This window comes from Anneissia japonica, unplaced genomic scaffold, assembly GCF_011630105.1.
Source record: "Anneissia japonica isolate Jap-2015-1 unplaced genomic scaffold, ASM1163010v1 scaffold142_len1259957_cov175, whole genome shotgun sequence".
Lineage (NCBI taxonomy): Eukaryota > Metazoa > Echinodermata > Crinoidea > Comatulida > Comatulidae > Anneissia > Anneissia japonica.
This window is the reverse complement of record NW_022684560.1, coordinates 442,297-463,568: the sequence shown is the minus strand read 5'-3', so window position 1 is coordinate 463,568 and position 21,272 is coordinate 442,297. Positions and strand designations below refer to the sequence as shown.

At 34.9% G+C, this 21,272-nt stretch overlaps 1 protein-coding gene across 1 annotated transcript; it reads left to right on the top strand.

Annotated features, from left to right (window-relative positions):
• The first annotated feature begins 5,428 nt into the window (after positions 1-5,428).
• On the top strand, positions 5,429-14,189 carry LOC117106502. The gene is made up of 9 exons (XM_033247874.1): positions 5,429-5,579; positions 5,690-5,942; positions 7,513-7,618; positions 8,545-8,592; positions 8,955-9,166; positions 10,424-10,513; positions 10,779-11,118; positions 12,714-13,004; positions 13,394-14,189. Exons 2-9 carry the CDS (start codon positions 5,706-5,708, stop codon positions 13,735-13,737), a joined length of 1,668 nt encoding a protein of 555 aa, XP_033103765.1. The 5' UTR covers positions 5,429-5,579; positions 5,690-5,705; the 3' UTR covers positions 13,738-14,189.
• The last annotated feature ends 7,083 nt before the right edge of the window (positions 14,190-21,272 follow it).

Sequence of the window (21,272 nt, the reverse complement as noted above, 5' to 3'; positions counted from 1 at the left end):
TATGGAGAAGTTTCACCAAAAATGACCGGAAACATTTAGAATTCATTCAGCAACCACTAAACAGGCCAAAAGAGTCACATACTGTATATTTGTAACTGTTAGGTGCTGAGGAGCTAAGTTGAAACCAGGTGAAGGGTATTTATAAACAAATTTGAAATAGTTATATACGTTACTATTATTGATCCTTAATACTATAGACATTAGGCCTACACTGGCTATATGGAGGCGCTTAATAAATTTATGTTCACTTTATTCTTTACGCAGGGAGTTGTTATAGTGACGTTACCCTTCTCAAAGTTTCTATAATTGTTATGAGTACTCACAAGCTAAATGAGTACACTTTAAAACATCAAAGTCAAGTAGAGAATTAAAGGCAGCTTACGATGTTGAAAATTATCATACACAGGGGCGGATCCAGAGACGTCCAAAAGAAGTGGGTGGGGGGCGAAAGTTGGGCCTATTGAGACCATTGGCGTTGATCGGTGGGGACAGGGGCACCCGCTCCCCACTTTTTAAAGTAGGGGGACATCATATCGATTGTCACCCCACCCTCTTATACACATCTAGATGTGTATAAGAGACTTCTATAATTAAAACCCCACAGCGAATGTAAAGAATAACAATTACGCATGACTCATGAATTTTGTCTGTTCAGTTTTCAAAGTGCAGTACGTATTTTGCGGACCAAAACCGAGTAAAAAGGCAATTGTTTATACATTATTTTTGTAACCATCTCAGAAACCACTTGATCGATTTTATGGGTGCAACGGTTATCAGAGGCTAAATTTATTGTGAAAACAATGTACTGAACGTTGTTAAAATTGGAAGCGTGTATGCTTATTAGGCTAATATTTTTACAAACCTAAAAGTGCACAATTTCTACTGTAAACGATTTATTCATTTTGTATATTATTATGACCTGTACGTATATACTAGTGTTTAATATTATTGACATACATAGGATTACTGTTTTTTCTAATTTAAAAAACAAATATAGTTAGTCAATTGAATTTTATATAGTGATTATAAAATAATAATTTTACAGCCTTTGACACGGACATGTCCATCTGTTTTGATTTTAGTGATACCAAAACTTTACAAACTCCAGTGTTACGCTAACGCAATCTCGCAATGGCGTCATAATAATCAGTGGTGGATTCAAGTGGGGCCGAGCCGACCCAAAATTTTTCAAAATTATTTTTAAAAAATGAAAAAAAAAGGAAAATTATAATTAGAATTTTCTGCATTTCCTGCAATCTAGAGGTGTCATAAACATAAATTTTCTTTCCTCAGCCCAAACCATGGTGGGGCTGAGGTGATCTAGTCTCCCAAATTGTGCAAGTCCCTCCCTGTCCCCCACCCCCACTATTTTGCTTTCCTCCTGGAGCCGCAACTGATCATGATAGATTAAGTAAATCAACTTTATGTTTGTGAAATCAAAATGCTAATTAATGTTTTGTGTGCTTCCTATCTCCCTAGTTATGTTTGATCGTAAATTAGACGGTATTATTTAGTGTAGTCGCAGTATTGCTTAAAACAAAAGTGAAATTCAAAATGAGGAGAAAAGCTAATACCTCTTAATCGATTTTAAAAGTACTGTACATGCAAAAATACTAAATTTATGACTGTTTTAATTTTGTTTTTTGTTTTTCATGGTTCGAATTTTGAATACGTCACAAGCTAATTAGTAGATATAATAAATCATTATTTTTATAAATGTTTTGTACGAAATAATGTATAAGCGGGCATAATTATGAATAAAAGGATAATTTTTAAAACTCTTATGATGAGTATTTTAGTGGCAGATTCAAAGGGCCCAGCCAGCCCACCATCCCTAATTTTTTTCGAAATTTAAAAGTGGAGAAAAAGTAAAATTATATTCAAATTCAGTCTGAGAGTACCATTTCCTACCAACTAGAGGTGTCATAATCATAAATTTTCTTTTGGGTTTACACTCTCTATCTTTAATAGTCCCTCACTGGGCTCCGTTTTGTTTCAAATTACTGGATCCGCCACTGGATATTTTGAAAATTTTGTATAGAAATAAATTTTAATTGCATTACTTAATATCAATTAAAGGCTATAGGCGCGAGAGCTTCTGGGTGCTTCGTCCACAGGTGGCGCCAGCGGGGGGCCTGGGGGTTAGGGTCCCCGTCGGGGAGAAAAAAAATATATGTATTTTTACATATTAGTAGACTCTAAAACCGATTAAGTAAGTCTTCGAAACTCCTAATTGTCGAATTTAGGAGTTTCGTCGGGCAAATCCCGGCGCCACACCTGGCTCCGTCCCATGGTCCCAAACCAATGCTTGGGCCTACGGCCCACGGCTATATTTTTCATTTCGTCCCCGCCCCCACACCTTTTAACCAAGGATCGACACTCTTGATTGAAACAACACTGCCCTAGGGGGTCCGGGGCATGGATAACAATAAATACTATACTATACTATCCTCTCCTCTCCTACAAGAAACCAAGCCATTTTGGATTTAGTAATAACAAACATTCGAGAAATTTATTCTGCCTGTAATTACACCACCAATCGGACGCAGCGACCATAATTGTATCTTTCTAATGCCTTAACGACAATCGAAGAAGAGCTGTATTAAAACGATAGTTTCTCAACCCATTACGGATTCTGGCCTAAAACAATTTGGTAGAGGGATACAGGAACAATATATCATTGTTAGAAGAGTTGATGATGTGCAATTGAAAGCAAGCGCCTTTTATGAAATTCATAATCCTGCCATTGAAAAAAAAATTTCCAATACGATTAACTAGAATTTACATTGATGACCGTAAACATGGATAACAGGTAAATTCAAAAGCTTATTAAAACAAGACAAATGGAATTTGCTAAATGCCAACTTGCCACCTATTATTTTAAAATGGGTTATTCGTTTTGTTTCTGGACGCCAACAACGGGTAAAATACAATAACTCTTACTCTGACTCACTGGAATACTTTGCAGGTGGTGTCCCACAGGGGACATTTTTGGCACTAATTATAATCCTGTGTGATCAATAGGGCACTGACAGACAGTGAGGAGTCAAATGTTCATGTCTTGAAGTACGTGGATGACTTGACACTTGGTGAAAGTAGGTATTTACATGAACCTATTAACATCCAAAATGATGATCTGAATAACTGGTCATTAGATATGAAGCTGAAGCTTAACCATACCGAGTGATGCAAGTTTATTTTGGCCGAAGGGCACTTCCAGAGATGAACATTTTCATATCTGATTACATCCTCCCTACTGTCGATAGTGTGAAACTCCTCCTTGACAGGAATTTGAAATGGGAAAGTAGCACTAATGCTATTTTTAGTAAGGCCAACAGAGAAAATTATTATTAAGATTAGGAAACTAAAACAAACTGATTTGGATCACTATGATTTAACTGTTATCTATAAATCTTACATCCGCCCTCTTTTTTGAGGACTCTGGTTGATATAGTGCACCAAAAAATTCACAGGAATCAGAAAAATAAGTAACTCAAAATTGCACAAAAAAATACAACAAAAGGTTCATGTATAGAAAGACGAAAGTCCAAGTACGCAAACCCACCCGGCACTCACCCCATTCCCCAAAACACAGCAGTAAATTAAAAACAGGAAAATAAACAAGTACGTATGATAATTGAGTACATATTAGTACCTAATATTAACGTATGGGATGGTACTCCTATTATATCTTTCAATTTTACATCTTATCTAGGAGTGTTTATTTGCAATTGTCAGACAATAAGATATAATTTTATTTCTTTGTTTTGGGATCCAACTATGGAATAGACGCTGTTTACTAAGATTAGTAGCAAACTTTTTAGATAGGTTGAATCATTTATCGTTAAATTTCTCGATATTGAGTAATTTAGGAGCTTCATCATAATGATTATATTTATTCCTCATTATGATTCTTAGCGCCGATTTCTGAACCATTTCTAGTTTTGAGTTTTGATATAGTGATTCCAGCGTTCCCAAATAGACAAGGAGAGACCTCATATAACCCTTGTTGACAACTAAAGCCCAATTCACGTCGGAGTTAACCCGCCTATCTAAATCTAGAAATGATCAGATAATCCCCTTTTTTGCGTTCGATGCCAAGTTAGAGCCAGGTAAACAAGCCAGCCATTCGCGAGGCCGTCGACATCACTAAACAGGAATTGTGGGAAATACCAGACTGAAAAGGTTCGTGCTTTGGAAAGGTTTGTTTATAAGACATTTTAGGTACGCTGATTAAATCATCTTCTAACCACAACCCCTGATCATCAATGTAAACTAAAGGATCCAAGGCAATTTTCTCTGCTCAAAATTGAAAGTGAAAGAGCCAAAAAATTCATTACCAACTACGGAATCTGAAAAAGATTTAGTAAAATTAACCTGTGTCCGTCATCCTATCTAACCTGATTGAGCTACATCCCTATATGGTAGGTTTTTTTTTTTAAATAAGAATTTTTATTTTCTGGTGTTTTTCTTGCCTCTTTGTTTAATTGAATACTGACCTTTTTTAAAATAATTGATAACATTGTATTACTTTAATATAAGTCATTTTTGTGTATACAGTAACCACAATAACAATTTTTATCTTTTGATGTTTTTTTTTTCTTAATACCAATTAAATTGGAGTTAAATGAAGTATGCACAGAAGGAAATTACTGGTTAAACTAATAAATAATTACCATTTCATCTACACAAGACGATGTCAAATATATTTAAAACAAGGGGTAATCTCAAACATTGTTTTGGTATCAACATCCTCTAATTCAGTCCAAAGCATCTGTAAAATACCCAGCGATAGAATTATACCAATATTTTACAGACGTAAATCCAAATGTAGCTAAAAAAATCATTGATAAAGCATATTTTAGAATTATTTTTTTTCCAGACAAAATAAGTATATAGATGAGGAGTCAATGAAATTACTCGCATCAGCTTTGGTAAAATGTAATTTATAGGGTGATGGGTTAGTGGCACGCTCACAAACGCTCCAATAGCGAAATGATCACAACCGGCAAGTGCGGCAACCAGCCCGAAGGTTGTCGTAGGCCGCATTTGCCTATGACTAAAGAGAAGGTGCAAACCCTCGACGGAGAATACGAAGGATTGGATTGGATTGATTTATTCGGTGTGAACACCAAGGATAGCCAACGAAAGTATAGAAGACTTATTTCCTGTCCTTCGGGGTCCTTCCCTGGCCCGCCCAATTGTGCTATCGTTGGTGAGATCCCTCCAAGGAGCATTGGCTTTCTGTTTTCGGGCAGACACTGGCGCCACCACTTGTTAATTACTATATAAAAAAAGTGTTCTATATTCATAGGGCTTGTGGATGCATTGGGTCATTCGCATGACGTGCGAAAACAAATTTAGCTCTCCAAGTTAATCATTGGCTAGTGAACTAATACAGAAACATTTGTTTGAAAAAGGAACAAGATATGAAATAATTAACTTTTTCTATCAACAGATGCTTTAGATGTAAATTTTCACACATTATTATTATCAAATAAAACAATACGGGTGTATATGTATTCAGTTGTCCTAGTGGCGAATACATTGATGTTTTTCATTTCGTAACTTGTGTAAAGGTAAGCCTATAGTAGGTGTCCATTAAAAACATACAATTTCAGTTTTTGCTTCCAAGTGAAACAAATTTAACAAGTGATTTTTTTGATGATTTGTTTTGATTTTCATCCAGGCTAGAAAACAAAGTTATGAAGGTGATACTCCTGTGTGCATTCTGTTTTGCAACTGCTCATGCTACATTACCTCCTCCTTCAGCAATCAACTTTCTTGGAGTAGGTTACAATATACTTGATGGTAATCCCGATGGAAGCGATATATCTATTGGAGGTGTAGATCCCGGACTTCTGACCACGAGAAGAGTGTTTGAAATGACCTACAACTATGGGAAAAAATCTGCAGATTACCAATACTACGTACCTGATCAGGTGCTACATTTGTTTAATTCATTTCTATATTCTTCATTTCTATATTTTTCATGTCAGTGTAAATTTTATTGTAAATTATCTGCTAAATTATACTAAAATAAAAGGCAAATTTTTTTTATATCCATAGTGTTATTTTACATTGTATGACAGAAAAGAACGTGATTGTTAGTCCAAACACGCTCTCCAGAGTTGCGTGCGGGCTTTACCTACAGCTTCAAAATTTGCAGACAGCTACTCTAAGTAGACGTTGAATCTAGTGACCAACTGTTTAAATACTAATGGATAATCCAGTAATACAAAAAAAAAAAAGAAAAAGAAAAAACACTAGTTGTTATAGACAGATATTTTCTGTTGGCAGAATGTACAGATTATATTTTTTATTTTATTTAAAACATATTTAGACACGATAACTTATACAGACGAGATCTTAACGCTGTTTTACATTAGTCCGGCAAAAACACTGTACAATAACAACAAACAATAAAGCAACCAGAACAAAACAATGTAAAATAAAAATAGTAAACCTTTGATGGAAAACTATCCCCCGCCGGACACCACCCCAGTATTTCTGAGTCAAGGTTTCGAGACCGGGATTACAAGGTAGGACAAGTACAATCACTAAAATAAAAATGGTAAAACTAACCCATCCCAGTATTTCTGAGTCAATGTTTCGGGGTTCGGATTACAATTTTTTAACTTAACTACAAAACTTAACTACAGAAGATGAGAAATATTCGTTCTTGTTAACTATTTATTCAAACAAACCACTATTACTATAATTTTTAACAAGGGGGAAACAACAGCATTCAGGCAGGATATGAATTTACAAGTCAAAAATATGTTTTTGATTATGACTTCAAGATTGGGTAGAATTCCTTTAGAAAAAGAGGTAGTAGAAGATTTAACTTATGTGTCTTCAGAGGTTTTGAAATAATAACCTCTCTTATTTCGTCAACTAATATTTTTAATCATAACATTTCCACCACTTTATTGGCGACTGTATCAAATGTCCCTCCTCTTATTTTATAATACGCTTATCTAGATAACACATAGGAAATAAGTCTACACTCTCTGCTTCAGCTGTTATTTGAAGAGTACTGCTTTACTTTACATTTTTTTTAAATTTGTTTTTATGCATTTGCTTAGGCATTCTTTGTGGTGTCACTACATTTTTTGTTATACTACTTAAGGTATGATATATACCATCAAGACTTACTGTTGATGCATCTGGACAAACCACATCTGTGTTTTGTGTGTATCACTTCTGTAAAAATATCAAATGATATCAAAGCAACCTGTTTGTTAGAATAAATAGTTTAAGATCAAGATTAAATTTTCCTTTTTTTTTGGAAATTTTGGCCTGGAATGACCAGCGGCAGCGCACAGTGCAGTGCCAGTTCCGACATATAACAAATACATTATACTTTATCTCACCTAACTCTCATGCGAAGGTTATTTGAAGAGCCGAGCGATCTGCCTGCAATTTAAACCCGACGCTGGCCGGAAAAATCAGGAACATTACCTCTAGGCCAAACACTCCGCCTCATTTTTACAGAAAATTTTTCGGTAGGTTGTTTTTATGCCACGTTCAAGTTGTGCAAATACTATCACCAAAGAAATGTTCTGGGGAACTGAAAGTTACCAACAGAAGTTGAAAAAAGAGACCAGTTGGTCAGGTTTGTTTTAATCAATTTTTATTGTTGTTACAAAATACAATAAATTATTATTAAACCTATTTATTTCACAACATGTAGGCCTATATATTCAATTCAAGTCAATTTCAATTTATTGCTTCAATATGCCATTATGGGCCATTATCCGCCAAACATCGTAATACAATACAAGTTACAATAAATAATTGTAATGATTTTTTACATGTAAAAGAGAAAGTGAAGAAACACACACACACACACACACATACGCACACCAAACCACACACACATACATAGCCTTAAAATATAATTTTGATATTAAATAATATCAAAATGCTAAAATGATATTACAAAAACATAGTAATAGAGAACTAAAATTAGCCATGTTGTTTATTTAAACTTAACAGAAATACAAATAAATTTAGCACACAGATTGACAAAATAATATGAATTATTGCTACACTTTAAATAATTTATTCGTTATGATGGGTAAACTGACCCCCACCCCTTTCCATATGACTCCAAAAGTAGGAATATAAAGAAAGGGTCGAATTATAGAAAATATTCACCACCGCATTTTAAAGCGTGAGCGTCTAATAGATATGATACTTGGGAAACTCACAATTACTGGATGTATGTTAACTTGTTTGATGACGACTACCCTAGTTTAACTTCTAAAGTAGTTTTTGTTTGGATAAAATCTTTAAAAATATTCTACTAGTTTAATCAAATATTACAGCATTACATACTGTTTACAAAATCTGGGAGCACCGATTACATGTTAAAATATCAGTGAAACCTGTAGAGTATTGTGACCGACAAAACTCGTTTACACTGTGTATGTGCTTCTGATGATGAAGTATAATAACCTTAATGCATTTACACTTAACGTTATGCTAAGCATACTAAATTTATTTGTTAAATGTAAACTTTATTTGGTTTTTTTTCAGTTGGACTTGACCGGAGGTTTCTTGGATTTGAATTTTCCAAGAGTAAATGTAAGTGACACATTTTGTACATAAAATACAAATATCAGGTAAAGAATAGCCAGTGACTGTACGACGCAGCTCTACAGGCTTTATCGTCGCGTCATCATTTGTGTTTAGTTTAAACGTAGACATGGCTCGTCGCAAGACTGTCGAGGACAGACTATGGCCACCGGTAGACGGCGGCGGGCGGGCCTCCATGAAAAATAGCGTTAGTGTTTATTATACCAGTCCAGAATAATGACAAATAAATAGTGATAAGCCGAATAAAGGAAATAACAGAAGAAAGCTACATAAATAAAATTAGAGCCTATATAATAAAGTTATCGATCTAGATGGAAATACTATGTTTCTTTTTTCTTTTATTATTGTAGCGTACGAAGAGGTACTTCGATCCATAGACTCCAATCGGTATGTGTATTATGAGGATCGCACGGTGTGCAATCTCGGCCAGGCTCGTTACACCTCAGAACTCGCATTCTTCGACAAGTACCCGCTGACGAAAAGCTTCGTTATTGAAGCTTGTAATCTCCCTGCTGTTTTTGACAATGACGCCTATATGGATTTTCTCGATGACTGGGGAACGGTAATAACATAAATATAACTATATCACTAAAGATATTTTTGATTAACGTAACTAGGCGAAGCCCGTAGGGTCTATTTAATATAGCTTTGACACACTATACTCAAGTCCATATAGTGGTGTATAGAAGTCTTGGAATGGGTGGGGGCTGATGGGTGTGGAGGTTATGTTGGGGCTCGATGAATAATTTAAGAGTCGCCAGCTCTCGAAATAAGGGGATATTTGGTGATTTTAAACTACATGAGCGTGTTCTTTTTTTTTTCTGTCAGGGCGACTGGATACGACACAGTGCCTTGAAGCCGGGCACTCACTGCGTCGTACTATTATATGAGTTTATCGTGGTATAAACCGTAGCGTTATTTATTTCTTTATCTGATGAAATAGGTATTAATACTAACCAAAACAGATGGTCAGTTTCCCTCAATACTATTGAAACCAATCTTGCCTGGTGCTTACCACAAAACGTGAATTCAGCTTAGGGCTTATAGGCTATGTTCAGACACATCGACTTAAGCTAGCGTAACGTAACTTGTGCACAACATAGCGAACGCCAGTATTAACGTGCAACCACCAACCATCTGTTCTATTCTCTCTATGCACCAACAGACACCAGATTAACGTATGTAACAAAATTACGACAGTCATGCATCAATGATTTTGAACTCGTCCAGATATTGATCAATCACATTAAAGCCTAGATGTAGGAAATATAATGCACGATTACGAATACGAATAGGCCTATTTCGCGCGAATACTTAAGCTAGCGTTCGTTAATCCCCAATTTGGACATCTCGATAGTTACGCCACGGATTAACGTGCCGCAGGCGTTAGATACGCATGGCTTATCTGTCAGGTCTGAACGTAGCATTAGAATAAATCATTAACCAATCACAAGTGCGTTGTTTAGTTTAATTTTGCACAACTTGAACATTGCCTGGCACATAAAAAAGCAATACACGTAGGACTTCATAATATCCACCTCATGGTGAATTTAGAAGATTAATTTGAAACTGTGTTTTCTTTATTTTCGAGTAGTCTAATGTGTATACGCACATGTGTATGACCATTAAAACAAGATTTAATGTTTTAATAGGTCTAACTATACCCAATAGTTTCAACAAAATCTGTGTAATGAAAGTGGTATGTGAAACCAGTTATGTTTAAAGTCTGTTTTCATAGATTTTCCTAAATAACTGTACTCCAAAGGCCGAATTTTATATTTTAGAAATGATGGTGTAATTATTATTGCTTTTATTATAGAATGTCATACTCGAAATTAACGTTGGTACAAAAAAATTAGATCGGTACGAAGAGACACAAGAGGCGTTCGTGTACTATGCCATGGAAACGGTTTGAACATTTTTATTCTAAACTTTTTTATCATGTGTATACATATATTTAAAGAAATTGTCCCCATTATTTTGAAGTTTAAAATCGCATACACAAATTGAATTTAGTCACATTGCATTAATGTTATAAATTAATATATATATGATTGTACAAACATGTATAAAATAGGTGTATAATGTTTTGTAAATCAAGAACAAAATAAGATGCTTTTTTACCCTGTAAGAATAGGTGTACTATTTTTGTTATTTTTTGTTCAACATCCAAGAATTCCAAAAGTACGACTTCAGGTGGTTCGTTTCTGGGATTTGGATCCTCGGTAACTGTTACCATGTCGGATTTCGAGAGTGGCATGACGTCAGAGACCAAGTTTGGCAGTTTCCAGTACACACTTAACAGCGGAGATGAAGACATGCATGAACCAATCTCAGTAACATTGCTTGGTATGGAAGAGGTTTTCACTACTGATTATTGGACACAATTCAGCAAGTATGCGAGTGATGGTCTGTGTAAGGCAGATTGGATCAACAACTTGGCAACAATTCAGGCCAACATGGACCAAGCCATGTGGGGATATGCAGCTCATAGAGGTGCTATCATGTCAACAGGTACATATTGGTCCCTGTCATTCAAAACATTTGTAAGCCCAAGTACCATTGTTTTCCTGATGCTCTACTTAATTGATTCTACTCATTGATTATGGGTTGTTATTTTAATCTTACAAAAATAAAATGGCCCGTTAAGGGTCACGGCAAATATTTCAGCTCTGCAGAAGATAGTTGAAGACCAGTGTGAAGAACTATCATTACAGTAATGCCTTTGTGGGCCTTTCATTGCGTTTCTCACAATTAGGACCTACACTTTAGCGGTTTAAGTCAAAATACTGTGCTACACATAACCGCTTATTAACACAAGTTGGTGTACAGTGTACATCATGTACAATACAATATACCATGCGGTTTGGCGAAGAGATTATGGTTCTGCATCCCAACCTTAAAATCAGATTTTCTGTCAATCACTGTGCATTTCGTTTTTTGCAAGCAAATTTTACCTACGGTTGTCTCTATCCATCCAGGAGTACAAGTGGGTGCCTGGTATGTTCAAACACAAAATGAAAACACGCTGATTACAGCTAAAACATTTGGAAATATCCCCAGGAGCTAAGTGTTCTAGGTGGTCCATCCAATGAACGGAAGTGATTATATGAAGTGCTTCTTGGAGAACTGGTTGGCGTTAAGCGCTATTATCTAATATATTATTCAATTGAATTCAAATTTCTTTATTGCAATCACGTATAATATACTGAATTTACAAAAAAATACTGTAAGATTCGGTCATATCAGGGATACAAACAAATTCAAATTCAAAATTCGAAAAGGTCATTCAGTCAAACAAATTAATATTCGAAATTCAAAAAGAGTGAAAAAAAATCTGTATTCACTGCTGGGGTGTTTAATTCCTTACGATGGCTGAGGTTGTAGGCCCAGTTGTGGTCAAGGGGAGGGATAGAAGGTAATTCAGTCGGTGATCTCTGTCCTTGAGTTTGTGAAAGTACCGTTTGCATAATAGCAATAATCAGTTATGCAAAAAAGGTAATTTGAGAGTTACCACGTCTGAAATATACAATGTATCAAGATGCACTTGACTGTAGGTTTTTGATTTTTTTTAATATTTGATTTTGTTGTTTTTGGGTCAGACCAGTGTACCCGAGCGGACAACATGCATATTCAATGACTGGTCTGATGACACAGCAGAAAAAATAACGGAGGTCATAAGTTTGTAAGCATGATCTACGCAACTGCTTACGGAATAAATCCTACTATTGCACTTTTTACACACATTGTCAATGGACCTCTTGCCATGATCCCACACAGTTTTCTGAGCTATAATGTTTGTAGTTTTGAAATTAATTTTAGCTAAGAAACCCTATTACTATGCCAATCTGGATTTCTGCGTTCACATCTGAATTGTGTTGAATTAGATATATTGTGCTTTTCACCATAGTGGTAAACGTTTCTAGACAGTACCAGTGTAAACGCTCTTAATTTTCCGAAAGAATTCATACCAAACAATATAGATTGCTTTAAACATGATGTTACATTATCTTTCTGTTCCAATATACTGTTATAGATATACCTCAATAAGTGTATTAGTGTCAACATAGGTATAATTCGCTTAACAAAACGTGATTCCTACTTTACAGATCCTGTTGTACAAATCCCCATTACGTGGCCTCAAGGTACATACGGGTTAACACAGCCAAAAGTCGGGTGCCCACTTACACCGCACTTCAACTGGCACACTGGATGGCGTAAACACGACACAGAAAAACGCAACGGCTGGTCTGATGGAAACCATTTTGTAGGACCCTACTGGGAGAACGACATGTATGACCACTTCTGTATGAAACATGATACTAAAGTGACAGAATATGACTGGACCTGGCCCGATGGGGAATATTGCGTTTACCAGGCTGGCACAACATGTCCCTCTAGTAAAGTATAATCTTAGTCTGGTTTAATTTTATTAGAAATATTCAAAGAAACGTTAATGGTGCAGATGACATCAGTTGTTTTTATTACGGTGTATTAATGATTTCATTTAATTTGACATATATTCGTAAATCATGGCAAATAGGGCTACAATCACATCGAAACTAAAAAAAAGTATAGAAGCAAAACTCTGACCGTGATCAAATACTCCACAGCTCTTTAATTCAAGACACACGCGAAAGGGAAAGCATACTATTTCCGGAATAGGCAATTAATAATATTATATAATTTAAACTTTTTTTTATATAGGGCAATTTTATTATGATCAATGGAAAAATATAATTAATTCTTAATCGTAACATTGTTTAAATATATAATTCTTTTCTGGCAGACCTGAAGTCGGGTGCAATCTTCTGGGATAACAAAAATAGTGGCGACAACAGCTACGGAGGAAGTGTTCCGGAGGGCACATATGACCACAACACCAAGATGTACTTCTGCTGTCAAAATGATGGATTCACCACAAACCAAATATACCTTCCCACTGACAGTCCTTTCTATCTGTTCCCATTTAAAAATCAGTGTCAACAGGTCGTTGGTATGACTGCGAGTATGGAATGGTTCTATTTTGACAATGAAAACACCAGCAATGATGATTATAAAATTGGTTACTATCCATATTCTGATGGGGACAAAGCTCATAAAATTCGCTATTGCTACTACACTCCTAAGTAATTAGAAATGGAGCCTAAGCTGCGACAATTAAAATATTTTGGTTAGATTCATCGATAAATTTCCCGTCGATTTATAATCGAATTATGAAACGTGATAGGCTCTGAACCTTGACCTCTGATGATCAGTGCACAAAAGTTATTACAAAAAAAGTGAATACAATAATACCATAATATTTTCGGAAAATATTTGAGCCCCACCAATTAGTTTCTTTCCTATTCTTTATCCTTCCTGTTCTTATTATTATATTGGCTGGTCCCGGCCACCACTAGATAGGCTTCTTCACAAAGGCTTTTATGATGGATGTCTTGATGTGGCGCAAGAGTTTTTCCCTCCCTCGTGCGTCCAGATTAAACTGACGGGAAATTTAGCGATAACATAGTATAGTCTATCTTACAATGAATCTATTACTTATTTCAATGAATCTTAAATAAAACAAGCAACACAAAAAAAAAGTGTACAGTGTCTTTTTTTTTAGGCCTGTTATTGTTTATATGTAATTTCCATCAACGTGATTGGTGTTCAAGAATAGATAAAATAATCTTATCTTCCTAATGTAAATGGCTCTTGAACTTAACTATTAAACCTATCAAGTTATAATGTTGAAAATATATTCGAAACTTTAGATAAAATGTAATGTATTAAATTCAATTCACGTTAAATAATTGTTTTTACTTGATTGCTAATCGGTCTCCTTTTCATGTGGTGATCTAATTAAACAATATCCGTTAACAAAATATACTATAAAATATTTAAAAAAAAACAGTACAAAAGAGTATTAAAGAAATTAAATAAATATATTGAACTTTAAAATTATATCGAAAGTGCAAAGACATTAAAGGGACCAGAATGATATAAAAAATAAATAAAAAAGCACAATTCTAAAAATTAAAACACAACCATCAATTAAAACTAAGGTGTTAGAATGATTTCGATCCCTGATGAAGAGTGGTGGTCCATCTTGAAGTACAACCTTGTATAGCCAAAAGCTCTGCATGGCTGGCCCCAAAAACCCAAAATGTATGTATTCATAACTTGTGTCTTTGTAGGACATCGGTGTATTCCTAGTTACCTATTTAGTCGTTCACTATATTGTGAATAACAGTCTTGAACAATGAAGAGGTTAAATACATAAGTATATGAGAATAGAGAATTTACTTCAGAGTACGCAAACATGTCACTTAGTGAAACTTTTACATCATTTTCTTAAGTTTAATTATCGTCTGCATAATACAAGCAATTTAAAAATCGAAACACTGTCATAAAAGCCATATGAGTATTAAAAATGGAGCAGATCGCCCAAAACAACTACTCTTTTAGACTCTAGACTCTTGACAACATTGAGCATCATGCATTCAGTTGAAAAGGCAAGTCGAATGACCAAGCGGTTAAGGCAGGGGCACCGCAACCTACAACCATGGAATACGCGCGGCGCTTGTTCGAACGACACGCTCGCCTAATGGTTCTGGAGGTGGAACAAGTCTTCTCGGATAAAGGACTATAAACAGTAGGGAAAGTGTACACAATTGGCTCATGTGCACTATAAAGAACAGAGTACATCTTTTGAGACCAGTAAGGGGTTACCCCGGTGTTTACCGACCAGCTCAGACATGAAGAGACCTCACGGAAGAAGAAAGTGACAAACAATTAAATAATTAAATAAATATTGAAAATCCAAAAAATTAGTTATTCATAGGCTTATAATTATTTATTTATTCGTTTACGCATTCTCAGGTTGGTCTTTTCTTGTCTGCTCTGAACTCTTTCCTTTTTTTATCCTCTCTTTATTTTCAATGGGACCCCTCAGTAACAAACCTTCGGGCTTAGAGGGTTATCCATTGCTCTCCTTTCCCCTTGCATTTTCTTTTCTCTTGGTTTCCTTTTGATGTTCTGTCCTCTGGTCCTTGTAAACCTGTTCTTTTCCCTTTTTCTTGTCTGTTTTTCCTTTTTGGATTCCGTTACATTTTTATGTAATGTGTTGTCTGCTTGTAAACGTATTTTGTTTCTGACTTCTTTGATTTTTATTTTTTAGCCTGTTATTTCTTTTTTTTTTTAATTTCATTTTTTTAAAAAAAGTTTTTGATGTTTTCCTTGTGCGCTTTACTTTTTTCCTTTTAATTGATTATGATGTATAATGTAATTTGTTTTGTTTTTTTTGTTTGGTGATGTGTAATTTCTTTTATAATTGGTTAGTCATTTGATTCATTTTTGAAAAGAGCAAGAAATAAAAACAAACAACAAAATGTTGCTGTATCAAATCGTGTTGCTTTCATAATTATATACAATAATAAATAGCCTGTAACACTATAATTATATAAAATATACTGTACAATAAGTAAACACCCTGCGATAATCAATCAACTTTACTACCTCGTCTATCTAACGTAGATGCATTTAGTTGTGTTTGAAAGATATTGCTTTTTGCACCAATAGCATTCCATAATTTTCTGAGTTCAGCGCAATGCAAATTTAACAACATAAAAAGTTTCTCGATATAAACAGACGCTTAAATTTATAGAGACTTGTGGCGAGGCTAATAATTCATCCGTATTATTGTGGCAAGTCTAAAAATTCTGTAGGATAAATCAACTATGGAAGGCGCTATATAAATACAAAACCATTACTATTACTCTTAAATCTAATCCAATTCTTTTCAATTACCAAATGTATTTCGTTCCTCTTAATAACATCAAGTGCCGCAAAGACTTTAGAATCTTTGTGGATTCCAAACTTACATTTTCTAAACATATTGACTATAATGTTAGAAAAAGTATTATGTCTCCGCCTAATGTGCTGTTATAGTGGTTCGGATAACGGTAGAATGACAGACTGTACACAACTGTTCTAGGTTGACACAATGGTAGTTTATTATTGCAGATGAGATTAACACTTTATCATGTGAGCGTATTTGCTCAAGCCAGTATATCAATTCAGTAGATGAGTGATATTGAAATGAGTTCACGTAGGATAGTAGCGTACTGTACTGCGTAATGCGGTGCGTGGCGTCGGTTACACTATCTATACTGTAGTAGCTAAGTGGTGGTGTATGGTGTGTGTGTGTTCATTTATCACTGTAATAAACCAGAAACAATAAAATAGTAATAAACAATATAACATAGTAATAAAAGGCATAATAAATAGGCCTAGCATATGAATCTTTAACTTAATAGCATATGAAATAGTAACAGTAAGTACTCTCCTGAGCAATAGTCGTCTCAGGTAGGCCTAATAAACAAGTACCGTATGAGGCACGTGACCTAAACTTGTCAAACGAGGGAACCCCTCGCTGTACGAATCAGCGTGAACGGCAGCCTGAACAACGTCAGTTGGCCTAGGTAATTGGTCTAAACTTTAAAGCCTATTAACACTTAATTAGACAAAATATGTTCACAACAGTAAAGGTTATGCAAGTTAAGATATATTACTAAAACAAACAATACGGTTCATAATAATTACAACATACCAAAACACTGCTAATTATGGTTTTATATAGAAGTTGGAACGCTGGATCACCTCATTTTACAGACAAGTTGCGAACAAGTTCGCTAACGCGCGTGCGCTGCCCGTTGCAGCGCAACGAACGATGAGGGCTCAGTCACTAAATAGATACTTTGTAACAATAATATTATAAGAATTTTTGGTTTTTAGCTATATATTGTATTTGGAATTTGGACATACTGAAGATGTAATGATTTGAGTTGATTTAACAAAGGGCAGTAGAATTTGTTAATCTACAATAGCCCAAATTTCTATCCTCTATTCCGAGGCAATGTGGTTTTAGTGGCTTGCGTGATAGCACTAAACGTATCTGTCATTGAATGAACCTTTCCAGAGCGTCAATAAAACTAAATTATTTATTTTATTTTATGAAAACATACGCGAACTACTTGTTAACATATGGGATAACTAACCAATCAGAACAGTGCCATGAATACGTGCATGTCGAACAAGCACACGTGTTGTTCCACAAACGCACGTGCTCACGTATGTTTTAATGCCATGTTTAGACTACCATATTTTATTTGAAAAGACATGCGATATGCTTAACACATTATGACCATATATAGGCATATCATTACTATATATGGGCATACAATCAGGGCCGTCGGAACCGCACCGGCTTTGGCCGGACCACTTTTTATCAATTTTATTACTTTTTAAAAATAACTGATACCTATAAATTATACGAATTAGGTTAATTATTAATGTCTTTTTAATGTTATTAAATTTAAACAAAAATCCACCATGCACTTGTTTTTGTATTGTCTATGTACACTTTAACTTTTAACTTTTTTTGACTGCCAATCCTTAAATTTAGTAATTAGCCTGAGATTGATTTTGAAAATGTTTAAAATAAATATGAAAAAACTATTTATAAAATTTTGGGGGTTGGAGTCAGGCAAATTGTCGTCACCACACGAAAGTATATTCGTCAAGCCGTCTAATTACTTGCAATCAAAATTTATACCCCTGAAGTGGGCCATTCATTTTTTAAGTATGCATGTGGCCGATGCGATTCCGACGTAATTGGTATAAGGCCTAACGTAAGCAAACAAAGCACTTAATGAAAAAAAAAAAAACAATTCAAGAACTCATCTGCAGCGTGATAATAATCCTCTTTAGCATTATGTACAATGGATATTTAGGCCTGTAATATATCTCTTTTGTGAATATACTGTAGGTCTAATGTTTTCTTGCATAGTTGCTAACTTGAGAGGGGGCGAGTAATTTCAGGGCGTGCCCCCTCCCCAGGAGCCCTATAGATACGCCACTGTCCAGGACGACCTGAGCATCTTTAAGCTGTTCTAAAACGATTTCAAGGAGTGTTTGTTTTTAATAGAGCCACGTACAATTTGAGTTTTAATGTACATTACGTTTAATTTGAGCACCCAAACTATAATGTACACAAACATTTCATTACTTAAACAAATAAAAAATGCATAGGCCTAGGCATACTGATCGAACTTCAGTAACGCGTCAGTGAATTAAGTATTCACGTAAATACTTTTAATGACTCAAGTTACTGCATGACCGTTTTTATATTTTTAATAAAACCAATTCCTGTTTTCTGCAAAATGCGTGTTTCAACCAAAATCACTTTGAAAGGCGGGACAGTCCCGCACGATGCGAAACTGTTGGTAACTATGTCTCGAGTCATACCGTACTATCTCCATGCTATCCTGTGGCTGTCTCCTAAGAGAGAATGGTACTGGCTATTCAGGCTGTCAGAATCTATTTCCGGATATTTAAAAGTTGTAAACTTCATGGAGAGGGCAGGGGTGGATATGCTCTCATACCCCACTAACTTTATATCATGTATCCGTGGAATGGGGTGGTAATTTCGAAAACAAATGTTTTAAGCACCCCACCCCCCGTCCCAAAACGGCCGGACCACTTTCAAAATGCTTCCGACGGCTATGTACAACAGTCTTTTTGTCAAATAGTCCGGACAAAGCTTAGCACTGTCGCTTTTTGATACCTTAGGATCAATGTCCGAGGGACAGAGCTTAGCGGAAAGGTCCATTATCTCAAAAGTCATCCAGCTGTTAAGCATCAATCCTACTTGCTACGTTAATAATTATCTTTAAAATATCGTTCAAATTATATAATTGTATATAACTGATTGACTTTATCATTAGCATTTAGCATTATAAAAACTCATTAATAGTTATGCAATAACACTTTGAGAAACATCTGAATTAATGGGAAATTCAAGAAACAAAAATTTACAAGCATTGGCGTCAGCTCAGTTAGGTCATCAATTTAATTAGGATTAGAGAAAATAGGACTATCCATTTGACTTTTACATTGAAAGTTTTAATTATACTATGGAGGTAAATATTATGCTGATTGAATTTTGAGATATTAAAGTATATTTGATTATCATTAACGTTAATTAATGTATTATGAGGGAGTTTTCGATTGGTGCGACGACGCGACGCTAGAACGGAATCACTCATTCGTGACCGTCCTACCTAGCGTCCTACGTTTTCTCTTCTCTGCATACGTAGATTTGGCCAAATTGCGTTCCGGAAATCTACTCGACGAGGTGACCTTAACTTTCGTGCATGCGCAGATGACTTCTAGTGACGTCATTACGTTCTCTACGTCCTACCGTCGTCGTGCAATCGAAAGCTTCCTATTTAAATACATTAAAACCCAAAGGAACAGAAGTGCTCTCTCAATATGGGTGCGTTCTAAAGACGGATGTCCTTATTTTGGGAACACTAATTGAAAAAATTAGACTGTTCCCCCATATTATTGATTAGGCCTACCGGTATATTTAGATAATTATAGTCCATGTAGGATGCAACATGGAAAGCCGCTGTGATGGTGCTTTCACTCTAGCAATCCTAAAGTTATATTGCAGTCTAATTACAATGTTGTATAAATGTTGGAAATTAAATTAAAATAAAATAGAAAATAAATTGAAAATGGTGACTAAAAACAATTCATCAAATCAAACTTGGTCAACATATAAACCAACTTCAAAAATTGTGAAGACGTTATGCTTATTATACTGATATCGATTTTTATACTGATATCGATTTTAAGTGTTCCCGTTCCCTTTGGGATTTATCATGTAAACTGAAGAAGTACTTGTACTTGTATTTTTATGATTCAATCAATACCATAATCATTATCATTATCATTATTTATTATTTATTATTATTTATAATAATTATTATTATTATTATTATTATTAGGGGCCTATTATTATTATGTAGATAAACGATATTATTTCCCGTCATTTTCTCCTCAATAGGGATGTGCCACAGAAGGGTTTCTACTGTATATCGTAAAATGTTCAATTCATGCTTTCTGGCATTTACAATATTATATAATATTGTTTCCTAAGGTTACACGAATCCTTGCATTAATTTCATTTTTACACCAGTAAAAACATAATTTACATGGGCTAACATTAACAAAATTATCATTATGTTTTCACCAACTATTAAAAGAGTTGAAACGGATTACTTAGGCGGCAGCCATGACAGAGTTTAACATATTGTTCTTAATCACAGGGATTGTAAAATGAGTGATTTTCTTGTGAGGAAACCAAAGTTAAGGTAATGTCCAAGTTATGAATGTTCCTGCTTCTTTTATTATGTTTATATTTAAATACCTTTACAAATAGGCAACAAATTGTAAGAATCGGTCAAAGCATATCAGATGTTCTTATCTAAAATAATTGCAAGGGACAGTTCTTGCACAATATTATTTACGTTATATACGGCGGATTTTAGAACTAATCCTGACTGATAATAAAGTACGCAGATGATACGGCTATCATTAGTTAATAAAAAAAAAACAATATTATATTGAAATTCTATATCTCAGAGATTCCGCGTTTTGTATCATACTGTGACAATAATTATCTGGAGCTAAATACAGACGAAGGAAATAGTAATCGATTTCAGGAAAAAAAAATACTAAAAATAACTATTACTATTAACAACTCATGCACTGAACAGGTAGAACATTTAAATGTTTGGGGATTATTTTTGGTGGTAAAATATTGGAGGGAGACTGGG